Raw genomic sequence first — 20714 nt, 5'->3', positions numbered from 1 at the left:
CTTTAGATTATGATCAGCCAGAAGGCTCCTATAAGAATCAAAAGCAAATAGTATAGGGTTGCCGCAAACTGTTTTGGATCTGCCTAGAGAGAGAGAGAGAGAGAGAGAGAGAGAGAGAGAGAGAGAGAGAGATTCTCATATATTTTTTCAAATGGTACAATCATTACACAGAAAACCTGTACACAGAAAAATACCAGCCAAGTGGCGAATGGGTGGACAATTAAGTTTTCCAGGGAAAAACTTCCCCTTTTGGAATTTTTCAAAATCTGTTCCTACATACCTTGCAGCTTCTCGGTCGCATTAAGCGGTCACGTTCTCGGCACTTTTTAGGAAGAGAAGGGAGTCTGCGCCCATCATATTATCAAAGAGTACTCAAAATTCCTCGTTGGACGAGTGGATTACGTGCTCGCCTGACGATTCGGTAGTCGCGAGTTCGACTCCCCGCTCTGCCAACGTGGACTCAGAGGACTTTATTTCTGGTGATTAGAAATTCACTTCTCGATATAATGTGGTTCGGATGCCACAATAAGCTATAGGTCCCGTCGCTAGGTAACCGATTGCTTCTTAGCCACGTTAAAAAATATCTAATCCTCCGGGCCAGCCCTAGGAGAGCTGTTAATCAGCTCAGTGGTCTGGTAAAACTAAGATATAATTAAGAGTACTCAAAAGATTAGTATGATGGAGGAAGTAAGCACTTAATTTTCACACTTCGAATTTTTATTTTTCTCTAACAATCTTTCTTTTTTAATTATAAAAACTTTCTTAAGGAAAAATGGGATTTCCTTTGATATATTTGTCCTTTTGAAAAAATATATAAGAATGGTAAGTAACGTAACCTTGAATAACTCCAGGCCACACCATCATTTTATTCTGAAAAATATCTGACAGAAAATAGAGATTAAAAAATAATCCTTCGTGTTTTTTTCTGGGACCTCTTGGCTGAGGTACGTCCTAAACTTTATCCACTAACTGACAAGGAAGCTAAATCGAGAATATCGATAGAACGTGTGTGTGTGTGGTGTGTGTGTGTGTGTGTGTAATAACTGAAGAGCTCATAATTTGCAGATTCTTACAATAATATTTACAAGAATTCACAGTTCTCTTCGTCTATTTTACATATCATCTTCAGAAGTTAAAAAATGTACAATAAAATGTTTCTTGCTATATAATTTCGATTTAATATACACACACACACACCCATATGTGTGTGTGACCATATATATATATATATATATATTATATATATATATATATAATATATATACATATATATAGTATGTATATATATATATACACATATATATATATATATATATATATATATATATATATATATATATATATATATATATATATATATATATATGTATATATACTATAATATATATATATATAGTATATATATATATATACATATATATATATACATATAATATATATATATATATATATAGTATATATATATATAATATATATATATATATATATAATGGGTGTGCGCGTGTGTGCGCACATCAATAAGAGCAGGTAAATGCAATTCTCAGAAATTTGAAAGTAGGTATCTTACTTGTTTCGTCATATGAGAAGCTGAGGACCCATTGGTCACAGGAAAAATCTATAACAAACAAAAAAATTTACACCTTGGGAGGATATTTATTAGAATCGAAAGGTCAAAAATGGAGAGAAAAAAATAAAGTCAAAAGCATAAACTTCACTCACACCGTAGAGTCCTTTTAAGAAAGAGAGAGAGAGAGAGAGAGAGAGAGAGAGAATCTTGAACCTTCCGTCATCGCACCCACTGTATACCCGGGGTCTCCCCCCCCCCCCCCCACCTCCCACACCCCGCCCCTTTAATCAAGCTACTCACAAGACACAAAAACCGAAATCCAAGAGCAAGGACTCGCAATCCTATTCCCGAATGACAAAATGCGCAGAGGGAAAAAATCGCTTTAGAACAAAGAACGCGCATAAATACCGCTTTCTCTCCCTCTCTCTCTCTCTCTCTCCCTTTCTCTTTCTCTCTGTTCACTTTTCCATCTTTCCTTCTACCCTCCCACATATACCCCTTGCCCTGCTCCCTACCCGTCAGATGGAACAGCGAACGCAATAACCGACGGATCAATAACGCAGCAATAACCAGTTTTGCTTCACAGGGGAGGGTGGATGTGATTGGGCTGGGCCGGTGGGAGGGCCTCTAGCCATTTATCCAATTATATCAATAAGTTTGCGACGGGTTCTGCTCAAACGGTCCAAGACAAATACCCTCTTCTCCTCTCTCTCTCTCCTCTCCTCAGGTGGCCGCCACCAAAAGGAAGGAAGGATGGAAGGAGGAAGGGAAGGGAGGGAGAGAGGAAGGAGTGAGGCAGAAGAGATGGAGGGGAGAGACGACGAAGGAGAAAGAGAAGAAGGAAAAGTAAGTCTGAAACCAGAAGGAAGAAATATAGGGAGGAAAGAAATTTTTCAGAAAAATATATTGAAAGTAAGTTACAATTAAAATCCAAAGAAATATTGGTTGAAGTTGAAGGGAACAACCACATAACACATAATAAAAATATAATAGCAAAGAATGAGAATTAAGCACATAAAAAAGGAGAAAGAAATTGAAAATAAACAAAAGAAGACGGATTCCTTAATAAGAATAATATCAAATGGAAGACGAGGTGGGAAAAGTATTTTAAGAATATGAAAACGGAATAGAATTGAGAAATAAGTCTGAGAAGTGAGTGAAAAATAAAAAATTATTATATATGAGACCCATGATATGACGAAACAGGATATCATTTAAAAAGATAGCAAGCAACTGTACAAACAATTTAGGATGCATGAGAAATACTGATAAATCTTTCACAATTCAAGAAATGTTCACAAATTCCAAAAAATACTAACGGGCAATGGGAAACCAAAAGCGTAAAATAACAAAATATATAATTTAGAAAAAAATAAACAAAAGAATACAATATTATCATAATAAAATAAAAAATATGAGTGGAAGAAAAGAGGACAATATAAGAATTCAAGATAAACAGAGGGAGAAAAGAACTAAGGAAGCGACGAGAGGTCAAGAAGAATGAAAGAAAGGCACGAGAATTTCAAGTGATTATAAAATAACGATGCCATTCATAAAAGATGACATTTTTCAGGGTATGAGGGAACAAAAAATCTCTAAAAGAAGGGATGAATTTGAAGACATTAATACGAAGACACGACATACATTAAGGAAGTACGCAGGCCTTTAAGTAATATGTAGAAAAGAAAAGAGGAAGGTCTACGGTTCAGAGGTTTCTGATGAATAAAGGTACGAAAAATGTCAATAAGTTCAAGAAATGATCTCAATAACAGAAAGGTGGAGAATTCCATAAAAGGACGTGAAAATGACTTGGACGAGGCAAGGAAGTAGGAAAGGAAAAGCAATTTTGGAATGAATACTGAATAAAATGGAAGAGATAAAACAGAATGAATTACCAAACAATTTCAAGAGATATAGAACAGGAAATATGAATAAAAATAAGAGAAGTCATAACAATATAAGAAAATGTTAAAAACGGGAGTACATATAGAGAGAGAGTAAATAATTCAACAATAATACATATAAGAAAGAAGTGCTGAATATCAGAGTAACATGATGGAACAAGGAGAAATAAATTGGAATCTAGACACGAGATGACCGGGAAAAGGCAAAGATGGAAGATGAACCCAAAGTGAATTTGAAATGGAACGAACAAGGCAATAATAGATATTAAAGGGCAATGAAAAGGATTTTAAGAAAAAAAAAGGGGCAGAGGGATAAAAGTACGAGCAATCTATATTAAACCAATAGCGCCCAGAAGAGGCATATATACTTGCGCAAAGACCACTGTAAAAGAAATAAATAACTCGAGCAGATGGCACTATGGTATATAATCATTATTAACTGTCACTATTAAACCAGAGGATTACACTTGCCGGTTTTTAGTTTTCTGTAAAAGAAAACTATTTAGATCGATGATATTTTGTCTGTCCGTCCGCAATTTTTCTGTCCGCCCTCAGATCTTAAAAACTACAGACATTAGAGGGCTGCAAATTGGTGTTTTGATCCTCCACCCTCCAATCATCAAACATACCAAATTGCAGCCCTCTACCACCAGTAGTTTCTATTTTAGTTAAGGTTAAAGTTAGCCATGATCTAGCACCGCTATAGGTACCAACAACACAATCCACCACCGAGCCACGTCTGAAAGTTTCATGGACCGCGGCTGATTTTCATGGCCCCGTGGCTGAGAGTTTCATACAGCATTATACGCTGTACAGAAAACTCGATTGCGCCGAAGAAATTCTTTACATGTTATTTGTTGCCGTTGAAAATTGTACCCGTTTCCTCGGAGGCAAAATGGAACTGAAGACAGGTTAAAGAAAGAAAAAGTTTTCAAAATAACTAATATGTTCTATGTACTAAAAAATAAAAGCAATGAATCTAAGAGACTGCAAAATAACTACCACATTCAAAATTCTCTGATGTCAAAATGAATGTTAAAAATTCAAGCCCGAATATAAATGAAAAATTTCTTAACGAGGCAATTTAGGATAAAAATCACATCTTTATTCTGCGCTAATAAGGGATAAGAAGCGCAATGGAAAGTGAAGTAATAAAGTAATTGCAAAATGGGAAAAGATGGAATAACTGGAAGAGAAGGATGTCACGTTCATCATGAAATGGAAATCAAAGGGGAATTTGGGAGGTGGCCAGAAGTGAAAGGAGAATACCCAGGTTAATTGAGATTAGCAATACGACCAATAGAACCGATATGACTTTGACTGGAAGAAATCACTTCATAAACATCACAGGTTCCATCTTGTCTTTCACTTTAGTACCAGTATAGAAATTATTGTTTTTTTATGCAATTCTTCCCGAAAATAAATTGCCCACCAAACAAACTCACGCACGATAGAAATACTACTGCTAAAAACCAAAGGTGAAATGACGCCACACGGCCACATCCAAACATGTGGTTTCGAACACTTCCGAAGTGAGAAAATTCAGACTAACGGCTGCTCACAAATGGCTATCAGTTTCTGGGGGATGCGATCCGTATGCCAGCGAACGGTGGGGGCTACGGGGAAAGAATTCGCGTTCCTTCACTCTTTCACGCAGTTCCCAATTCTCTTTCTCTCTACAAGACTGCTATTCACCTATTTGACTACAGAATTCACTTCCTTCTTTTTTATTACAGAATCTGTCTTATTCCATTACCAACCTGTTCGTCTTCCATAATAACCAAATTCCTCTGCAAATACATTGACCAGTGAGAGATTTCTATACAAGGCGTGATCCGATCTCCAGCTTACTCGTGACACGTGCAAAATTTTCCCCTCACCATAAGTTGCAAACATTATATTCGCAACTTAACGTAAACGAAAACGTGGTCAAATCAACAGTCAAATGGAGCTTTGCTTACCAAAATAAATTAAAATAAATACGCTGTATTTTATTAGAAATTATTTTTATGTACTGTTTAACATACACACTATTTACTTTTGACACTTTCATTCTAATAAATACATCATAAATATCCTACCCTAAAATTCCTGTATCTTTAACTCGATGCGAAACATTCTTTTATTTTAGACCTTTTTAGGCCCTTCATAGACCTTTCCTATTCCCCCAACAAGAACCAGAACAACAAAGTAGTTTGTAGGCTTACTCCCCGAGTAAGCGAAAATATGTCAGTTTCAAACAAAAGTCAAGCAAGCAAATGTGACGCTGATTTGTGACCCTGTGCAAACTTTGACAAACTAGTAACTCAGTGCCTTGGGCCCATGGAAGGCCAAAAGGAATGTTCGTGTGTGTGTGTGTGTGCATCGCGGAAACCTTTGAGTAAAGGCAAGCCATGTGTGTGTGTGTGTGTGTGTGTGTGTGTGTGTGTGTGTCACGGAATCCCTCGAGTAAAGGCAGGTCCCTTTAAAAGGGAGGCTCTAACCTTTCAGGCTAAGTAGTTTCGGTCGCCTCTCAGATAAATGAAGTCCCATAAAGAAGCAAAGGATTAATCGCATTTAATGAAGAGTAATGGCAAGAAATGAGTAGTGGCCACCGAATGAGCTGATTATAACGAAAGTATCAGAAGAAGAGCTTAGAAGAGGCGGCGGAGGGAGAGGAGGTGGAGGACGCGTGGCGGGGGAGGGGGAGGGGAGTCTTTATCCGAAAGGCGATCTAATCCAAACACTTTTTACTTTGAGGTAATTTTCTGGCCGCTTAAAACACCTGCTTCCGTGGAGCCCGATGGATTAAGAATATTGGCTAGCAGCAGCAAGCTGCGACTACGGCTAAGTGCTGAATAAGTTTTCACGGCGATGGGAGGAGGAGGGGGAAAGGTCGGGGGAGTGAAGTGAAAAGAAGCGAAGAGGGGCCTGAAATAACGAAATTGCCCCTGGCTGGAGAGAGAGAGAGAGAGAGAGAGAGAGAGAGAGTTGATCCTTATCAAAGAAGATATTACACTGAAGTACCATCTGAGGCGATGAAGTATCCAATTGCCATTTAGCGAAATTGAGCCCATGCTTAATTTGCCTTGTTCAGACATCCACACTAAAAATCAAATTGTATTTAGAGGGCAGTGCTTCAGAAGAAATTACGAACGGATAAAAATTCGACTAAAGGGGAAAAGATAACAAACGAAGAGCGAAAGAGAATAACAAAGTATAAAAGTAAATCAGTGAAGCAACACCTTAATTCATTTTCCGCAATGAAAGGTGATTGGATGAGCAGACCGATTTATATCCCTACTTTAAAAAGTCCACGCACTTCAGACACACACAACGGGGCATGAAAATTTGCGAAGACCAAACCCCAAACACACCGATAAACTCACCTTGAAAGACGGGATGCCTGGGGAAAACAGAAGCCAAAAGAGGCTTCCACAAATTAACATTACATATAAATAATCAATAGCCGACCGCAGTATTTTAGAAGCATATTTCATATTTAGAATTTTCTGACCTCTCCGCAACAAGATTGGATATAAACTAAAACTACTAAACTTTGGGTTCTAGCACAGACAAGCTTCCCAAGATCAGTTATTAAATGTGTGAACAGCTAAGGAAGGGCAGCGGAAAGTTAAAAACTAAAAACTAGACGATTCAGATCATCAGCAAAGGCACGTGTACAAGACGCAGGAGGACAAGAATGTGTGACAGACGAGAAGCATGACTACAATAAAAAGCAACATTAACAAGTATAAAATGCGCCGATGGTTCTTCAACGCAATCAAGTTTTCTGTACAGCATATAATGGTGTATGAAACTCTCAGCCACGGCCCATGAAACTCTCAGCCAGATGTGCCGGCCTGCGTTGTTGTTATGCCAGACGCACGATCAAGGCTACCTTTAACCTTAAATAAAATAAAAACTACCAAAGCTAGAGGGCTGCAATTCGGTACGTTTGATGACTGGAGGGTGGATGACCAACATACCAATTTGTAGCCCTGTAGCCTCAGTAGTGTTTATTTTATTTAAGGTTAAGGGAGGACAGACAAAGCATTTCGATAGGTTTCTTTAAAAAAAAAAACTAATACAGCTGTTTGATACAAGGCAAAACGAAAATTAAATTACATAAAAATACAGGGACAATGTTATACCTAACAAAGCCTGATAGTAAGTGCCTGGATGATATCACAAACAATGACCTTAGATTCTCCAAATTTCTTAGAAAGGAGAGTCAAACAAAAGAAAGCAAATGAGGTCCCTAGTGAATCTAACCTTTTGAAATCCCTGCTGGTGACCCACACAGAGTAAGCTAGGAAGTGTTTGGGAAAGTGAGAATTTTAAAAAGTTTTGACATATTTAAGAACACTAACTGTGTAATTAATAAGGCTGTGCTTTCAAGAATTGTAGCAGTCACAGCTTTATAACTGGCTAGATTAGTGACTAACCAGAACACCAAAGGGAGTATGGAAAATTAGGTTTGGTGGAAGGACGAAAAATAAGCAAACCCAGTTCATCAACAAATGCCTCGAGATACAGCTTATGCCAGACAGCTTGTTCGCATTCAGATCACGAGCAGCAGCAGATAGTTGCGGAATACATGCATTAGTAGCTCCCTTAACTGAATGACCAGGGTATTAACAGTTGATTTAACAAAGGCTTAATTCTGTCAATATTGAAAACTGTGTCATCTCACTTTGAATCTCTCACTCATTTAAATAAAACTTATCTTGCTGGCAAGGTAGTGAGAAAAATTGGTTTACTCGATCTCAATTTTTACTGTAATTTTATATCCTTCACATGAAATGTGGTTTAACTTACATCCCGATAAAGAATTTGGATCCAAAATACTAAAGACCTTTATTAAAAATATACCAGCCAATGCGCACGTGTAAAAAAACAAAATCAAAATATAGATGACTGCTATTTAAGGTTAGTCAGTTGTAATTATCATAAAAAATTACACCTTACCAGAAATATCCGATTCTCTTCTTAAACAGACGTATTGATTTGCACCAAAAAGGTAATCCTAATTTCCTTATATACCAATGCATGGTTTTTTTTAGTTGCCTAAGCATTATGATTTGTCTACCAATCAAGTTAGATTGAAACTTCCTCCTATGCTTCCAAGCACATTTACGCATGGTGGTCTACGTTTGTACCAAGATGGCATAAATACCCTCAACAGTGTAGAAGGCGTTTCAGTGACAAAATCAGTTACAGACACACTGATGAATGGTCGGATGAACTATTTCCTCTTGCACATCTATGCACATCTACCTTTCTACTACGTTTGAATGAAATCCCTTAGAGAGGCAATGACAAGGTAAATGTGGTTGACATCCTGATAGCCAGGCAACAGACAGAAGATTCCTTTCCTGTACACTGTTGTATGATGATCTATCACTGGGCATGCCAAATCTGACTGAAATCCCTTCAACGATATGGATGGAATTGTAAGGAAACAATTAGAGAGATGGACTCCCTCTTGCACAGAAAGATGGCAATATATCATTATTCCTAAATTTGAATGATTGTCTACCTTTGTACCAAGTTCGTCTAAAATCCTGTCGGCCATATAATGGTATAGAACCATTGTATCATGCTAGAGATATCGCAATGACAGATTAAGTAGGACAGGCAGACAGAGGGGCAATCCTTTAATGTACAACTGTACATGATGGTCTACTTTCCTAAATAAATGGCTTCCTCTCACCCTTGGAACAGGAATCATAACGACTAGGGAAGTGTGACAGACACACTACAGACAGACAGACAGCCAGCCTGACAAACTAATGGACTATATCCCTTCTAATGCAGTTACTACCTTTGTATTATATTTGACTGAAATCCCTTAGGCTAGTAAGAATCGTGATGAACAGGTCAATGTGAAAGACAAAAAAAAAAAAAAAAAAAAAAAAAAAAAAAAAAAGGAAAGTGCACACTGACAGAACGACAAACAGAACAGAAATGGCGATCTTTCTTCATGCACATCCCTGTATGATGGTCTATCTATGTAGTGAATCTAACTAAAATCCTTACTTTCATATAGGAAAATTTGCAATTTCAAAGTAAGCATCTTAGATACAATGACACTCAGAAAACAGTGACCTTGTCAGTAGGAAGCTAGTAAAAGAAAAAAATATCAAAGTAATTTGCGTCCTTTACTAGCCACCTACCTGCTTTTCTCCTGGATAATTTTGATTAATGAAATTATGTAGGAAAAACTATTACAATTTTCTCTAGACAAGTCTTCTGTGCCATAACTTCACACTGCCTCAAGTCTGAATAGTTAATGTCACACTGATGGAAAAAATATGGAGAAGACAGACAAGCTCCCAACAAGTAAATCTATGTAGTAGCAAGTCTGATTGAAATCCCTTCAGTCATGCAACGACAAGGCAAGTGTGACACATACCGACGAGACAGCAGAACGACGGACCAATCCAGACACAGTAAATAAACATAGAAGTTGGGTGGGGTGGGGGTGTTACAACTTCTTAATGAGCAAGAGCAATATAAGTCTTAGGGCTTATTTTCATCAAGTTAACTTGAACTTGATCTGTTCAGGACAATAATGATGCCAACACGAGGACCTTTTTAGGGAAAGGCACTTTTAATGCATCAGCTGATCAAAAGTGCCAATCATTCTGGCAATTTTTTGGGATACCTCCTTTCAGCTGACCAAGTTTAAAAACCATTCTGACAAATTCCGCCGATTCCTCCTTTACCTTTACTGACTCTCAGCTCTAAGAGAGAAGACACCATGGAGGGCTTACTTGTGATAAGCAAGAAATTTTTTCATTTCAAAACCAACTAAATATGGCTATATTTGCTAGTACTACTGCCACAACAACATTGACGAAAAAGCCAATTATCATTCCTACAATTCCTGCCTTTGCCATCTCCATGATGCAGATAGGTTCTTAAAAGTGATCATGAATAATGATAACGGAGAAAGTGATTTGAAATTAAAATAACCAAGGTCCTGTAAACCACACAATGCCAGTTCTGGCTTTGTTGGTGGGCCCCTTTAGATCATGCTATGACTTCTCTGGCTTTCCTTCAGGGTCCTCCAGTAAAGATGCTATGAGTGCCGAGTGCTATGATATGTGTAGGAACCTCTCTAATAACCATATTAATGCATTCAAGGGCCTGACAGATAATGGAAATATCCGGATATGATAAAAAAAATATTCTACGGATGTAAAACAGCAACTTCTTGCCCTATTCCCCCCTACCTTGTCAATAACGTGCAACTATAAACACTAAATATGCTTATAAACAACAACCATAACGTTTTAAACTGAAAACTTGGCGCAAAAGGCAACTACCTACCTTATTTTCTCATATTCGTAACAAAATATACTGGGTACATTCACTGTGTACTCAAAAAAGGCGAAAAAAAACGCTCTTACCCATCACACAATAACACAGAGAATTGGACAAAGGAGAGAAGCTTTCTTTGCTACAAAGTGCACATGATACCCTTCATGTGTAGCCAACTGGAGAACAAAATTTGTATGACGTTATCATGACATACTCAATCAACCATTCAACAGCGAAAAACCACAATGACGAATTCTTTTCCGCCAACAGCACTGAAGTTGACAAAAAAATACAAGTGCCTGCCTACCCACACACATCTGACCATATGCTACTGTACTGATGCCATCCGTCTCAGCTGGTTAAATGCGATAAACAAAGTGATGTGTGGTGATCTGGCAAGTGGCATAGTTCTTTTAAGTCAATATCAGTTGCAAAAGCTCTAGAGAAGTCAAGAGGCCCACCTATACCTCTCTACCCATCTTTCTTAGTCTTCCCCCTTTCCCCACTTGGCCACCCCCTTCCCTCCCACAACTCTTTCCCTAGTCTGCCATTCCGACAATAACCATTTCTCAGCCTGCTTATGTCTGTAAGTAATGTTACCAACACCTCTTTCCGCCCTTGCAACATTGCTAACCATCCGAGCACGGTTTTTTAATTTTTATGAGTTGTATATATATTTTACAAATAAGCTGTCTTGCTGGAGACCCTCTGAATAAAGTCGAGGTCCCGTTTGAAACTGTATCATTAAAGGGTTTCTATATCTGATGAATATAAAAAAAATATTTGCATGAAATACCATGTAGTTAACATTCATTCAAGGGTTTCTTTATGAAATACAATTCTTTCTTAAGATTTTAGTTCATTAATTTATGATATATTTACTAGAGAGATAATTATATACATGTGTTGCTCAACAGTGCAATTCAAAAGGATGAGTTAAAAAGACAATTTAAAAAGGAGGGTTCAAGGAAACATTTAAAAGATGAGATAAAGGGATAATTTACAGGAACTATTTAAAGGGGGGTATGTTAAAAGATATTTTTATACTCATTCAATGCATTCTCATTAAGTCTTCCATCACTGCACCCCTAGGAGATTCTACAGCAATGTGAAGTTCTGTGAGCTATGTCCCGAAGATATATGCTTCTGCTGAAAGAGTAACCTGCAAACTCGAGATCAAGGCCAAGGACATCCTCATCAGTATGAAGACCATCATCGCCTAGGCCAAGACCATGAGAGACACCTAGCATACTTGCATCTACGATGACAATTTCATCATTATTGTGGATCCTATCTCAGGGACTGGTAAGGATGCAGATCTGTAGAGACTGAAAGGGTCACAACCAAACTGGGAATGTCGTCATGACTCTTGTCAAGGCCATGGACCACAAATCATTACTACTCTACTGATGGAATCCTTGCCATCCATATGAAGGACAAGGTGCAATTACTCTGTCTTTTACCATTAGGATTATGACAAGACTAACAATGGTAAGGTCGGCACAAGCTGCCCAAAGGTCAAACTGGCAAGATGGATAGCATTAAAAGAAAGCAACATGCTCACCACCTCTTTAACATACCTATGAGAGCCAGCAGGAGGTATATGAGGACTTTTGTGTATGCTTCTGACATCTGTTTCAGCATTGCATGTAGTACATGCCTCTTTTACAAGAAGGACAGCACTGCCCCTGGAGGCAAACCCATAAGCTTGAAAGCTTTAAAAATTGAAATCTCCTTGTTTGCCAGATGTCAAAAGACTGTCTCACTACCAGCCAAGAGTGGAGGACAAAGGGCTGAGCTGCTTAACTTTTAGGTATGTATGTATGTGCATATATGTACATATGCATATATAAGTATATACATATATATATATATACATTTATATGTATACATATACATATAATGTGTATACATATAATTAAAAAATACAGTTGATCATTCAAAATACAAAATTTATACATTAGCATTAAAAGTAAACTGTAAGTAAGGTAATCAATTCCTCGAATACTTGCTGCTCTCGTAAGCTACATTAACATAACTCCATCATTCCAGGACGTGATTTTCCACAGCACTATCCAACGTCAATATTATCACAGCAAATAGAAGTACCTACGTATTGTCAATGACTATTATGACCTTCGCATAACATGAATAAACAGACGTCTTGGTCCGAAGTAGCGTTCGATATTCCAGCTCAAAGACCTTCGGAAAGTGATGCATTTTGTATCAGAATCAGACGCCTTGAACTGTATGGTTAACAGTCACCCTTCACGGTGGATCAACAAGTGGAGGCCAACCGTTGCGGAGACGGCCTTGTTGCTACGGGCCGAAGTAAAGAGAAGCTGGAGATTAGTGTTTGAGGACGGCTTTATTATTGTACTACATAAATTCCTCTCCAAGAAAAAAAATGTGAACTTTATTCATTCTTGCTAAACAGCACCTTACAACATCTCTCTTCAAGGGACTGGAGCAGACAGTTTACACGGGAGTGAAAACAACTTTCATTTTAACAGCAATCAGATTCTATTGGCTATCTGATTTCCGACAGCTTTAATTCTAGTAAGCATCATCAGTCCTTGGTTAGAACAGAAATGAATAAGTGTTCCTTCACTAAACAAACCATGTATGGGATATTTTGGTATTCGTGGTAGATAGCCCTTGCTGCAGGAAAAACTCAATAACGGGGTCATTAATGCACGCAGTAGACTGAAAAAAAAACTTTATACGGCAAGATGTCCTTGCATTGGCGCCCTCAGTCGTTGATGGGCCTTTTCCTGCCATCATTACAACGGCGTCACGTTAATGTGGCTCTCGTCATGATTGTTGTTGCTGCTGTCGTTGTATGGTAATTATTTTTTGGACTGTTCTCGAAGCGATATTGCGTAATGGCCTCCGCTGCGCCTAATTGGCGATTTGGTGATGTCATCACAACAGAAGTGGTTGTTTTTCCTCGTTCTTGGGATTTTCCTGCGGCGTTCGGATTAATGTCGGAGACGGAAGATCTCTCAAGTCGTCTTTTTCTGAAGACGTCATTATTGGACACGGAACGATTGCTTAAGCATCTAACATTTACCGTAGTTTACGTTGCTGCCATAAATCTCATATTTTGGGAGAATGGAACAAAAGATGAGTCAAGAAATCAATACATAGATGAGTCATCAAATAAACTATAGTAAAATACGTGAAAAATAGTCACAACGAGAGCGATAAACGTTCTAGCTAATACGGTCGGCTACAAGAAATTGGATTTATTTTGTTGTATAAATAACAGTTGATACACAGTTTACATAAGTGTTTCATTTTTGGCAAATATTGGAATTTCCTGAAGTCATTTGAGTCCATGCAGTAACATATGTAAGCTGGTATCATATACACTGTACATACAAACATACTATTATACTATATTATATATATATATTATATATATATATATATGTATATTATAGAATTAATATGTATAGATATATAGTAATGTGTATGTTTGTATGTATGCATAGTATATGCTACCAGCTTGTATGTGTTAAGGTAGGTTTACACCTAAGCACTTTTGTGTTGCAGGCTGTTACGGCGTGGGACCGCAAGAAACCGTTACAAAATTGACGCAGTGGGGAGAAAAAATTACCGTTATTGGGTGGCGTGGCCCGGAGCCGGTCGGTGGGTTACAGGCACCTCATAATGTGTTCCTGCGGTGTCTAGCGGAGTGTTACGGAGTTGGCGCGGTGTTATAGTCGTTGTTGCTATGCCAGGGCACGTGCTCTTGCGGTTTTGTTACTCCGTGTAGCAGTGTGTTGTGGGTGGGTTTGCGGTGTTGTTGCGGAGTGCGCGCACATCCGCACGAGTCACGACATGCAAATTTGCATGATTGTTGCACATGCACCATGCCACATCGTGCCACATATGAACCTTGGGTATATATAGAGGCCTGCCAAGCACATCCTTCATTACACGCCCAACCAGCATGCAATATGGACCTCAACAGCCTCTCACCCCAGGAGACCCTGAGATTTTTTGTAGCTGTCCTGTGTCTATGTGCAGTCCAGGTCATCGACAGGTTGAGAAGGCGTACTAGAGTGCCACAGCCACCAGCACCACGCAGAAAGGATGGCTCGGGAGTGGCTGACACGGCGGCAACTACATGGGGGCTACGACCAGCTACTACAAGAACTGAACTAGGAGGACCGCAAAGGACACAAGAACTTTCTACGCATCTACCCTGAATTTTTCAAGGAGATGGTCGAAAGGCTGACGCCCCTGTTGAAGAAGAAGGACACAAAGATGCGGCTTGCACAAGAGGTGGGACTCAAGTTGGCGGTCACTCTCCGCCACCTGGCAAGTGGGAACGACTATACAAGCCTGCAATACAGCTTCAGAGTCTCCAAGAGTTCCATATGCCGATTTATCCCATTAGTCTGCCAAGCCATTATCGAGACATAAAAACCAGAAGTGATGAAGTGCCCCAAGACACCAGAAGAATGGAATGACGTAGCAAAACGATTCGCCTCCAAGTGGAACTACTTCAATTGTGTGGGAGCCCTGGATGGCAAGCATGTCGTGATCAAGAAACCCAAAGGTGGAAGATCACTGTATTTCAATTACAAGAAGTTTCACAGCATCGTCATCATGGCCCTCTCCGATGCAAAGTACAAGTTCCTGTTCGTCGACGTCGGTGCAGAAGTAGGTGCTGGGGATCGAGGAACCTGGCAGAAGTGCAACCTGGCCAGGGCCATCACAAACAACCGAGCAGGACTCCCACAAGACAGAAATCTGCCCAACGACGACGAACCCATCACCTTTCACATAGTCGCCGACGATGCCTTCGCTCTCAATCCGTGGTTGATGAAGCCCTACTCCCACCAATTACAAGATCCCACCGAACGAATATACAGCAACAGATTATCTCGCGCTCGTCGTGTGGTGGAAAACGCATTTGGCCTGCTGCAGATGAGATGGTGAGTCTTCGGGACGACAATGCAACAGGATGTACAGGTGTGCAAGAAGATAACTTTGTGCGCATGTGTCATGCACAACCTGGCACTGCAACGCTACCCACTTGCTGGCACCGACATCGACTATGAGGACCAACACCATAACGTCGTAGCAGGTACTTGGAGGTAGGAGTCGCTGAACCTCATGGAACGACTCATGGCAAGAAGGGGACCAAACTACACACGTCGAGCAAAGGCCGTCAGAGATTACCTGGCCCAGTACTATTCATCGGATACAGGCGCAATGGAATGGCAAGAGCGAATGGTGTTTCCTCGAGGACGACCAGCTACTGACGAGTAGAGGACCCAAAGAACTCTGTAATAAAACATAACCAAACAAATGTAAATAATTGTAAATAAAGATCATGATGTATTTCTCATTGTTTTATACTCCCATACTTTGGTATTGTCCTAATAACAATATTAATACAATAAATAATATTGGTATGATGATTGGTACACAAAAAATTATGTTGGAAAATAATTAACTGAAAGTTATAATAACATAATTCATAATAATGAGACAATTGAGAAGCAAATGATGGACATAACAAAAATACTTACATGAAAAGCATAGAATATAAGAAAATTAACATAAAAAGCATAGAAAGTAAGAAAATAAACATGAAAAACATAGAATATCAGAAAATAAACGTGAAAAACATAGAATATCAGAACATAAACATGAAAAACATAGAATATCAGAAAATATACATGAAAAGCATAAAATATCAGAAAATAAACATGAAAAGCATAGAATATAAGAAAATAAACATGAAAAGCATAGAATATAAGAAAATGAACGTAAAAAGCATAGAATGTAAGAAACTGAAATTGGGACTGGTTTTTATCATAACATGTTCAACTGCAAATATAATATATTATCAACTGAGCCCAATATGTCTTTAGTATCTTACTGTTTTTTCATTGTTCCCCTGTAAATAACTATGTCCAGTCAATGGTAATTACTGTTTCATTATATTTGTATGTGTTCATGTTCATTTGATCATGTTCTCCATATGATATTATTGTTTTTACCTTGTATGTTATTATATCATGTGATGGCCATATTTATTTTCCGCGTTGTATTTATTTCATAGATCAATATATATTTCATGTTAAGACTTCCTGTTATATTTATTCATGTTATTATTCTTTATGGCCATGCTCTTTCATTATGCAATTGCATTTTATAGTTCAAGTTATTTTCAGAGTTCTATTCATTTCATATTTCACATATATTTAATTTTATATTTCCTGTTATACTTCTTCGTATTATTATTCTTTATGGCCATGCTTTTTCTTATTCAATCTCATTTCACCCAATCATATCATATATATTGTCATGACATATAAATTAGCATCAATAAGGAAAATGTAAATGGAAGTCACTATTTCAACATATATATTACAAAAAGAAAAATTATTAATTATAAAAGTTAAAAAATAATTGAATATTAAGAAAATAACTAAAATACAATTTATTCTTTAAAAAAATAACATGTTTATTTACAAAATTTACAATTTCACTCCGTTGATTCGGGGTCAATGTCCTCCTTATCACTTGGGGAGATGGTCAAGTCGTAGGTGGGTGGATCCTCAGCGGCAGAAGGTTTCGGTGTCGAAATACTGGCGCCAGGGGTACGGGGCCGCAAGTCTGCCAAGAGACTGTTGACCAACGGCGACAGCGAAGAAGTGGAAGGTCGAGGAGAGAAGTTCAGTGGTGTCGAATGTCCACTGGGGAAGAATGACGGTATGCCTAGCCTTGGAGCCGGAGTCGAGTACACCTAATGAGATACCTGCTGCTGTTGAAGGTGCGGATCATAAAAAAACACAGGTTGGGGTTGAGACGAAAACCACTGGTGTGCGGATGCCGGAACCGGTTGCACTGCAGGTTTCGAAGGTGTCGAAGTTCCAGGTTTCGTCTGCGTCTCTTTATCAATACGCGGCGGCGTCCAGTGGGAACAACCCCCACGAGCCATGGCCTCTTTCGTCGTCGCATCCTCTTCCTCGGGACCCTCCGAACTATGACAAACCCTGATGACTTGCTCGAAGAACAGCTTCTGGTATCTTCGAGGCACATACTCCAAGCGCTGCGTCAAGTACTGCACGAACACAGCGATGTCACGGTGCGTGTTGTCCTGCGCTTGTGGCATCAGTGTGTTAATCTGGGTCAGTTGAGTCTGCAGACCTTCTGTAGAGTCAACTAACATGTCAGCGGATAGCCCTCGGTCCTCTGGCAAGTTCGTCACTCTCTTCTGCTTCAGCCGCCTCCTACGCTGGATCGAAGCAGCTGATAGGCCCGACATGTCGGTAGAGGAATCGTCTGCGTCAGTTCTGTGCGACAATAGAGGCAAGAACTGATATCTGGTTACTGTGGGTTTGTTTGTAGGCGATGTGTCCTCCCAGGAATGCTCACGTGGTCATGACCTCCTCCTCCCGTGGTGTCCTGTTGCGTGCAGCCGACCCGCTCTTGTATTCTCTCTTCTCAATCTTGCCGAAGTCCGTTCGGCGAGCCTCAAAGAACTTCCGAATTTGCTGGAAGCTGCAGTCGATGAAACTCGCTGCCAGTTCACACCAGAGTTCCTCCTTCCTCCTGGGATTCAACCATTGCCTGTCCCGCTTGTCGTACAAGGTAGGGTGGGCCTTGATGAATTCCACGATGACTTCCTTGTCCTCTGGCGTGAACGGGTAGTCTTGAATGTCCTTCTTGCTGGGGCGGCATCGTTTCTTCGGCTGCACGAGGATACCCATCGGGCCTGCAATGTCCTGGGATTCCACAATGGATACGGTCAGCTCAACGTTCAGCTCTTCCTCGTGTTCAGATGTCTCTGACCGTTGAGAAGGTTGGATGTCCTGAGTGTCCTGGGTGTCCTGGGAGTGCTTGGTAGGCCTGGGGGCGGTCTTCCGTAGAGGCATCGTGCCACGTGGCTGGGAAAACGTCGCTGGGTAGGCATCCCTGGGAGAGCGCGCGTGGGCCAACGTCCCTGGGTGAACGTCGCTAGGTAAACGTTGCTGGGTAGATGTCGCTGGGTAGACGTCCCTGGGTCAGCGTGCGTGGGTGAGCGTCCCTGGGTGTACGTCGCTGGGCGAACATCGCTGGGCGAGATTGGCTGGGTGAGCGTCGCTGGGTGAGAATGGCTGGGTGAGCATCGCTGGGCAAGAGAGGATGGGTCACAGAGTGGCTGGTCAAGCAGGCAGTCACAGTGAGAATGATGCCCCAGTGGTCAGTCAGGCCCCTTTTATCCTCCACAGAATGCGCGCCAACCTTTCATCCAATCGACCTAGGGAGATGCCATAACATGCCACACGCACGCCGCATGCCCCGCAACATGTGCGCGGTATGTATTAATCCTGTATGATGGCACCGTAAGGGCACTGCACGGCGCCATGACATCACGCTGTAACACTCCCTCGCGAGTGGTGCGACGTCATACCACATCGCACCACGTGTGGTGTGGTGCGGTGTGGCACGGAACCATGTGGGTTCTTACCTCTTTTGTTGCGAGGCCGCACCACACCGCATACGGCTTCGTGTGAGTTCATCCACCCGCCAGACGCCATGCAGAAATTTGAAACGATTTAAATTTCTGACTCACATCAGGATCGAACCCGGTCTTTCAATTGAAAGACAAGACCGCTGCCGACCAAGCCACACTAGTCATAAGAGAAGTTGGAACCTAAGTACCACTGTACCAAAGGCCTTACCTGGACAGCCTTAGGTACAGTGGTACTTAGGTACCAACTTCTTTTATGTCTTGTGTGGCTTGGTTGGCAGTGGTCTAGTCTATATATATATATATATATATATATATATATATATATAGTATATAGTATATCTTATATCTTATATATATATATATATAAATTATTAAATTAATAATTATTATTATATAGATATGTAAAATAATAGATATATATAAGTTAATATATAATTATAATATAATTTATTATATATATATATAATTATTAAGATAAAGTAATAGGATTATAGTTATATATCTATATATATATATATATATATAATATTTAGATATATATTTTATATATATATATAATTATATATATATATATATATATATATATATATATATATATATATAGATATATATATTATATATATATATATATTATATACTATTATATATATATATATATATATATATCTATATATATATATTATATATATAATATATACATATATACAGCATTCATTCTACATATCTACATATCTATAGTTTATATCTATCTATATATAGATATTATCGATCTCTAGATATATCTATATATATTCTATATATATATATATATATAGATAATGTATATTATATAATATATATATCTACATATCTATATATGTAAGAGGGGTGGAGTACACAGAACCTTCAGCTAATATGCGAGTCTTTTAGAGAGAGGTTGTTTGTTATATGACTCTCCTCTTCTTTCTACTGGCCAGTTACTTGATACTTTGCTAAGGTTAACATTGTACAATTGCTTTTAACGGAAAACTATATATATATATATATATATATATACTATAGGATATAGATATATATACTATATATATAATATATATTATATATATATATAGATCTATATAGATATACTATATATATAACATATATATTATATAATAGATGATCTATATATTAGATATATAATATCTATATCTATATATAGAATATATATATCTATATCTATAGTATATATATTAATATGTTATATATATTTAATATCTATATATATATATCTCTGTTATTATAATATATGATAGATATATATATATATATATATATATATAATATATATATATATATATATAGTATATATATCTTATAGATAATGATTTATTATAGATCTATATAGATATATATATATATATCTATATATATATAGATCTATATATATATATATAGAATATATACTATATAGTATATATATATAGATATA

The 20714-nt window shown here is 38.5% G+C and overlaps 2 protein-coding genes across 2 annotated transcripts in view; one reads left to right on the top strand and one right to left on the bottom strand.

Annotated features, from left to right (window-relative positions):
• LOC135217362 (uncharacterized) overlaps positions 1 to 20714 on the bottom strand; it is a 347393-nt gene that overhangs the window by 128432 nt on the left and 198247 nt on the right. The gene's annotated exons all lie outside the window — the stretch shown is intronic.
• Positions 15226 to 15732, top strand: LOC135212426 (uncharacterized). The gene has a single exon (XM_064245831.1). The coding sequence runs from the start codon at positions 15226 to 15228 to the stop codon at positions 15730 to 15732; it is 507 nt and encodes a 168-aa protein (XP_064101901.1).

This window comes from Macrobrachium nipponense, chromosome 11 (genome assembly GCF_015104395.2).
Source record: "Macrobrachium nipponense isolate FS-2020 chromosome 11, ASM1510439v2, whole genome shotgun sequence".
NCBI lineage: Eukaryota > Metazoa > Arthropoda > Malacostraca > Decapoda > Palaemonidae > Macrobrachium > Macrobrachium nipponense.
The sequence above is the reverse complement of the archived record's forward strand: the minus strand, read 5'-3'. Positions and strand labels throughout refer to the sequence as shown.

Bases quoted from the DNA above. Each gene is read 5' to 3' on its own strand.
- LOC135212426 (XM_064245831.1), top strand. From the start codon at position 15,226: ATGAAGTGCCCCAAGACACCAGAAGAATGGAATGACGTAGCAAAACGA.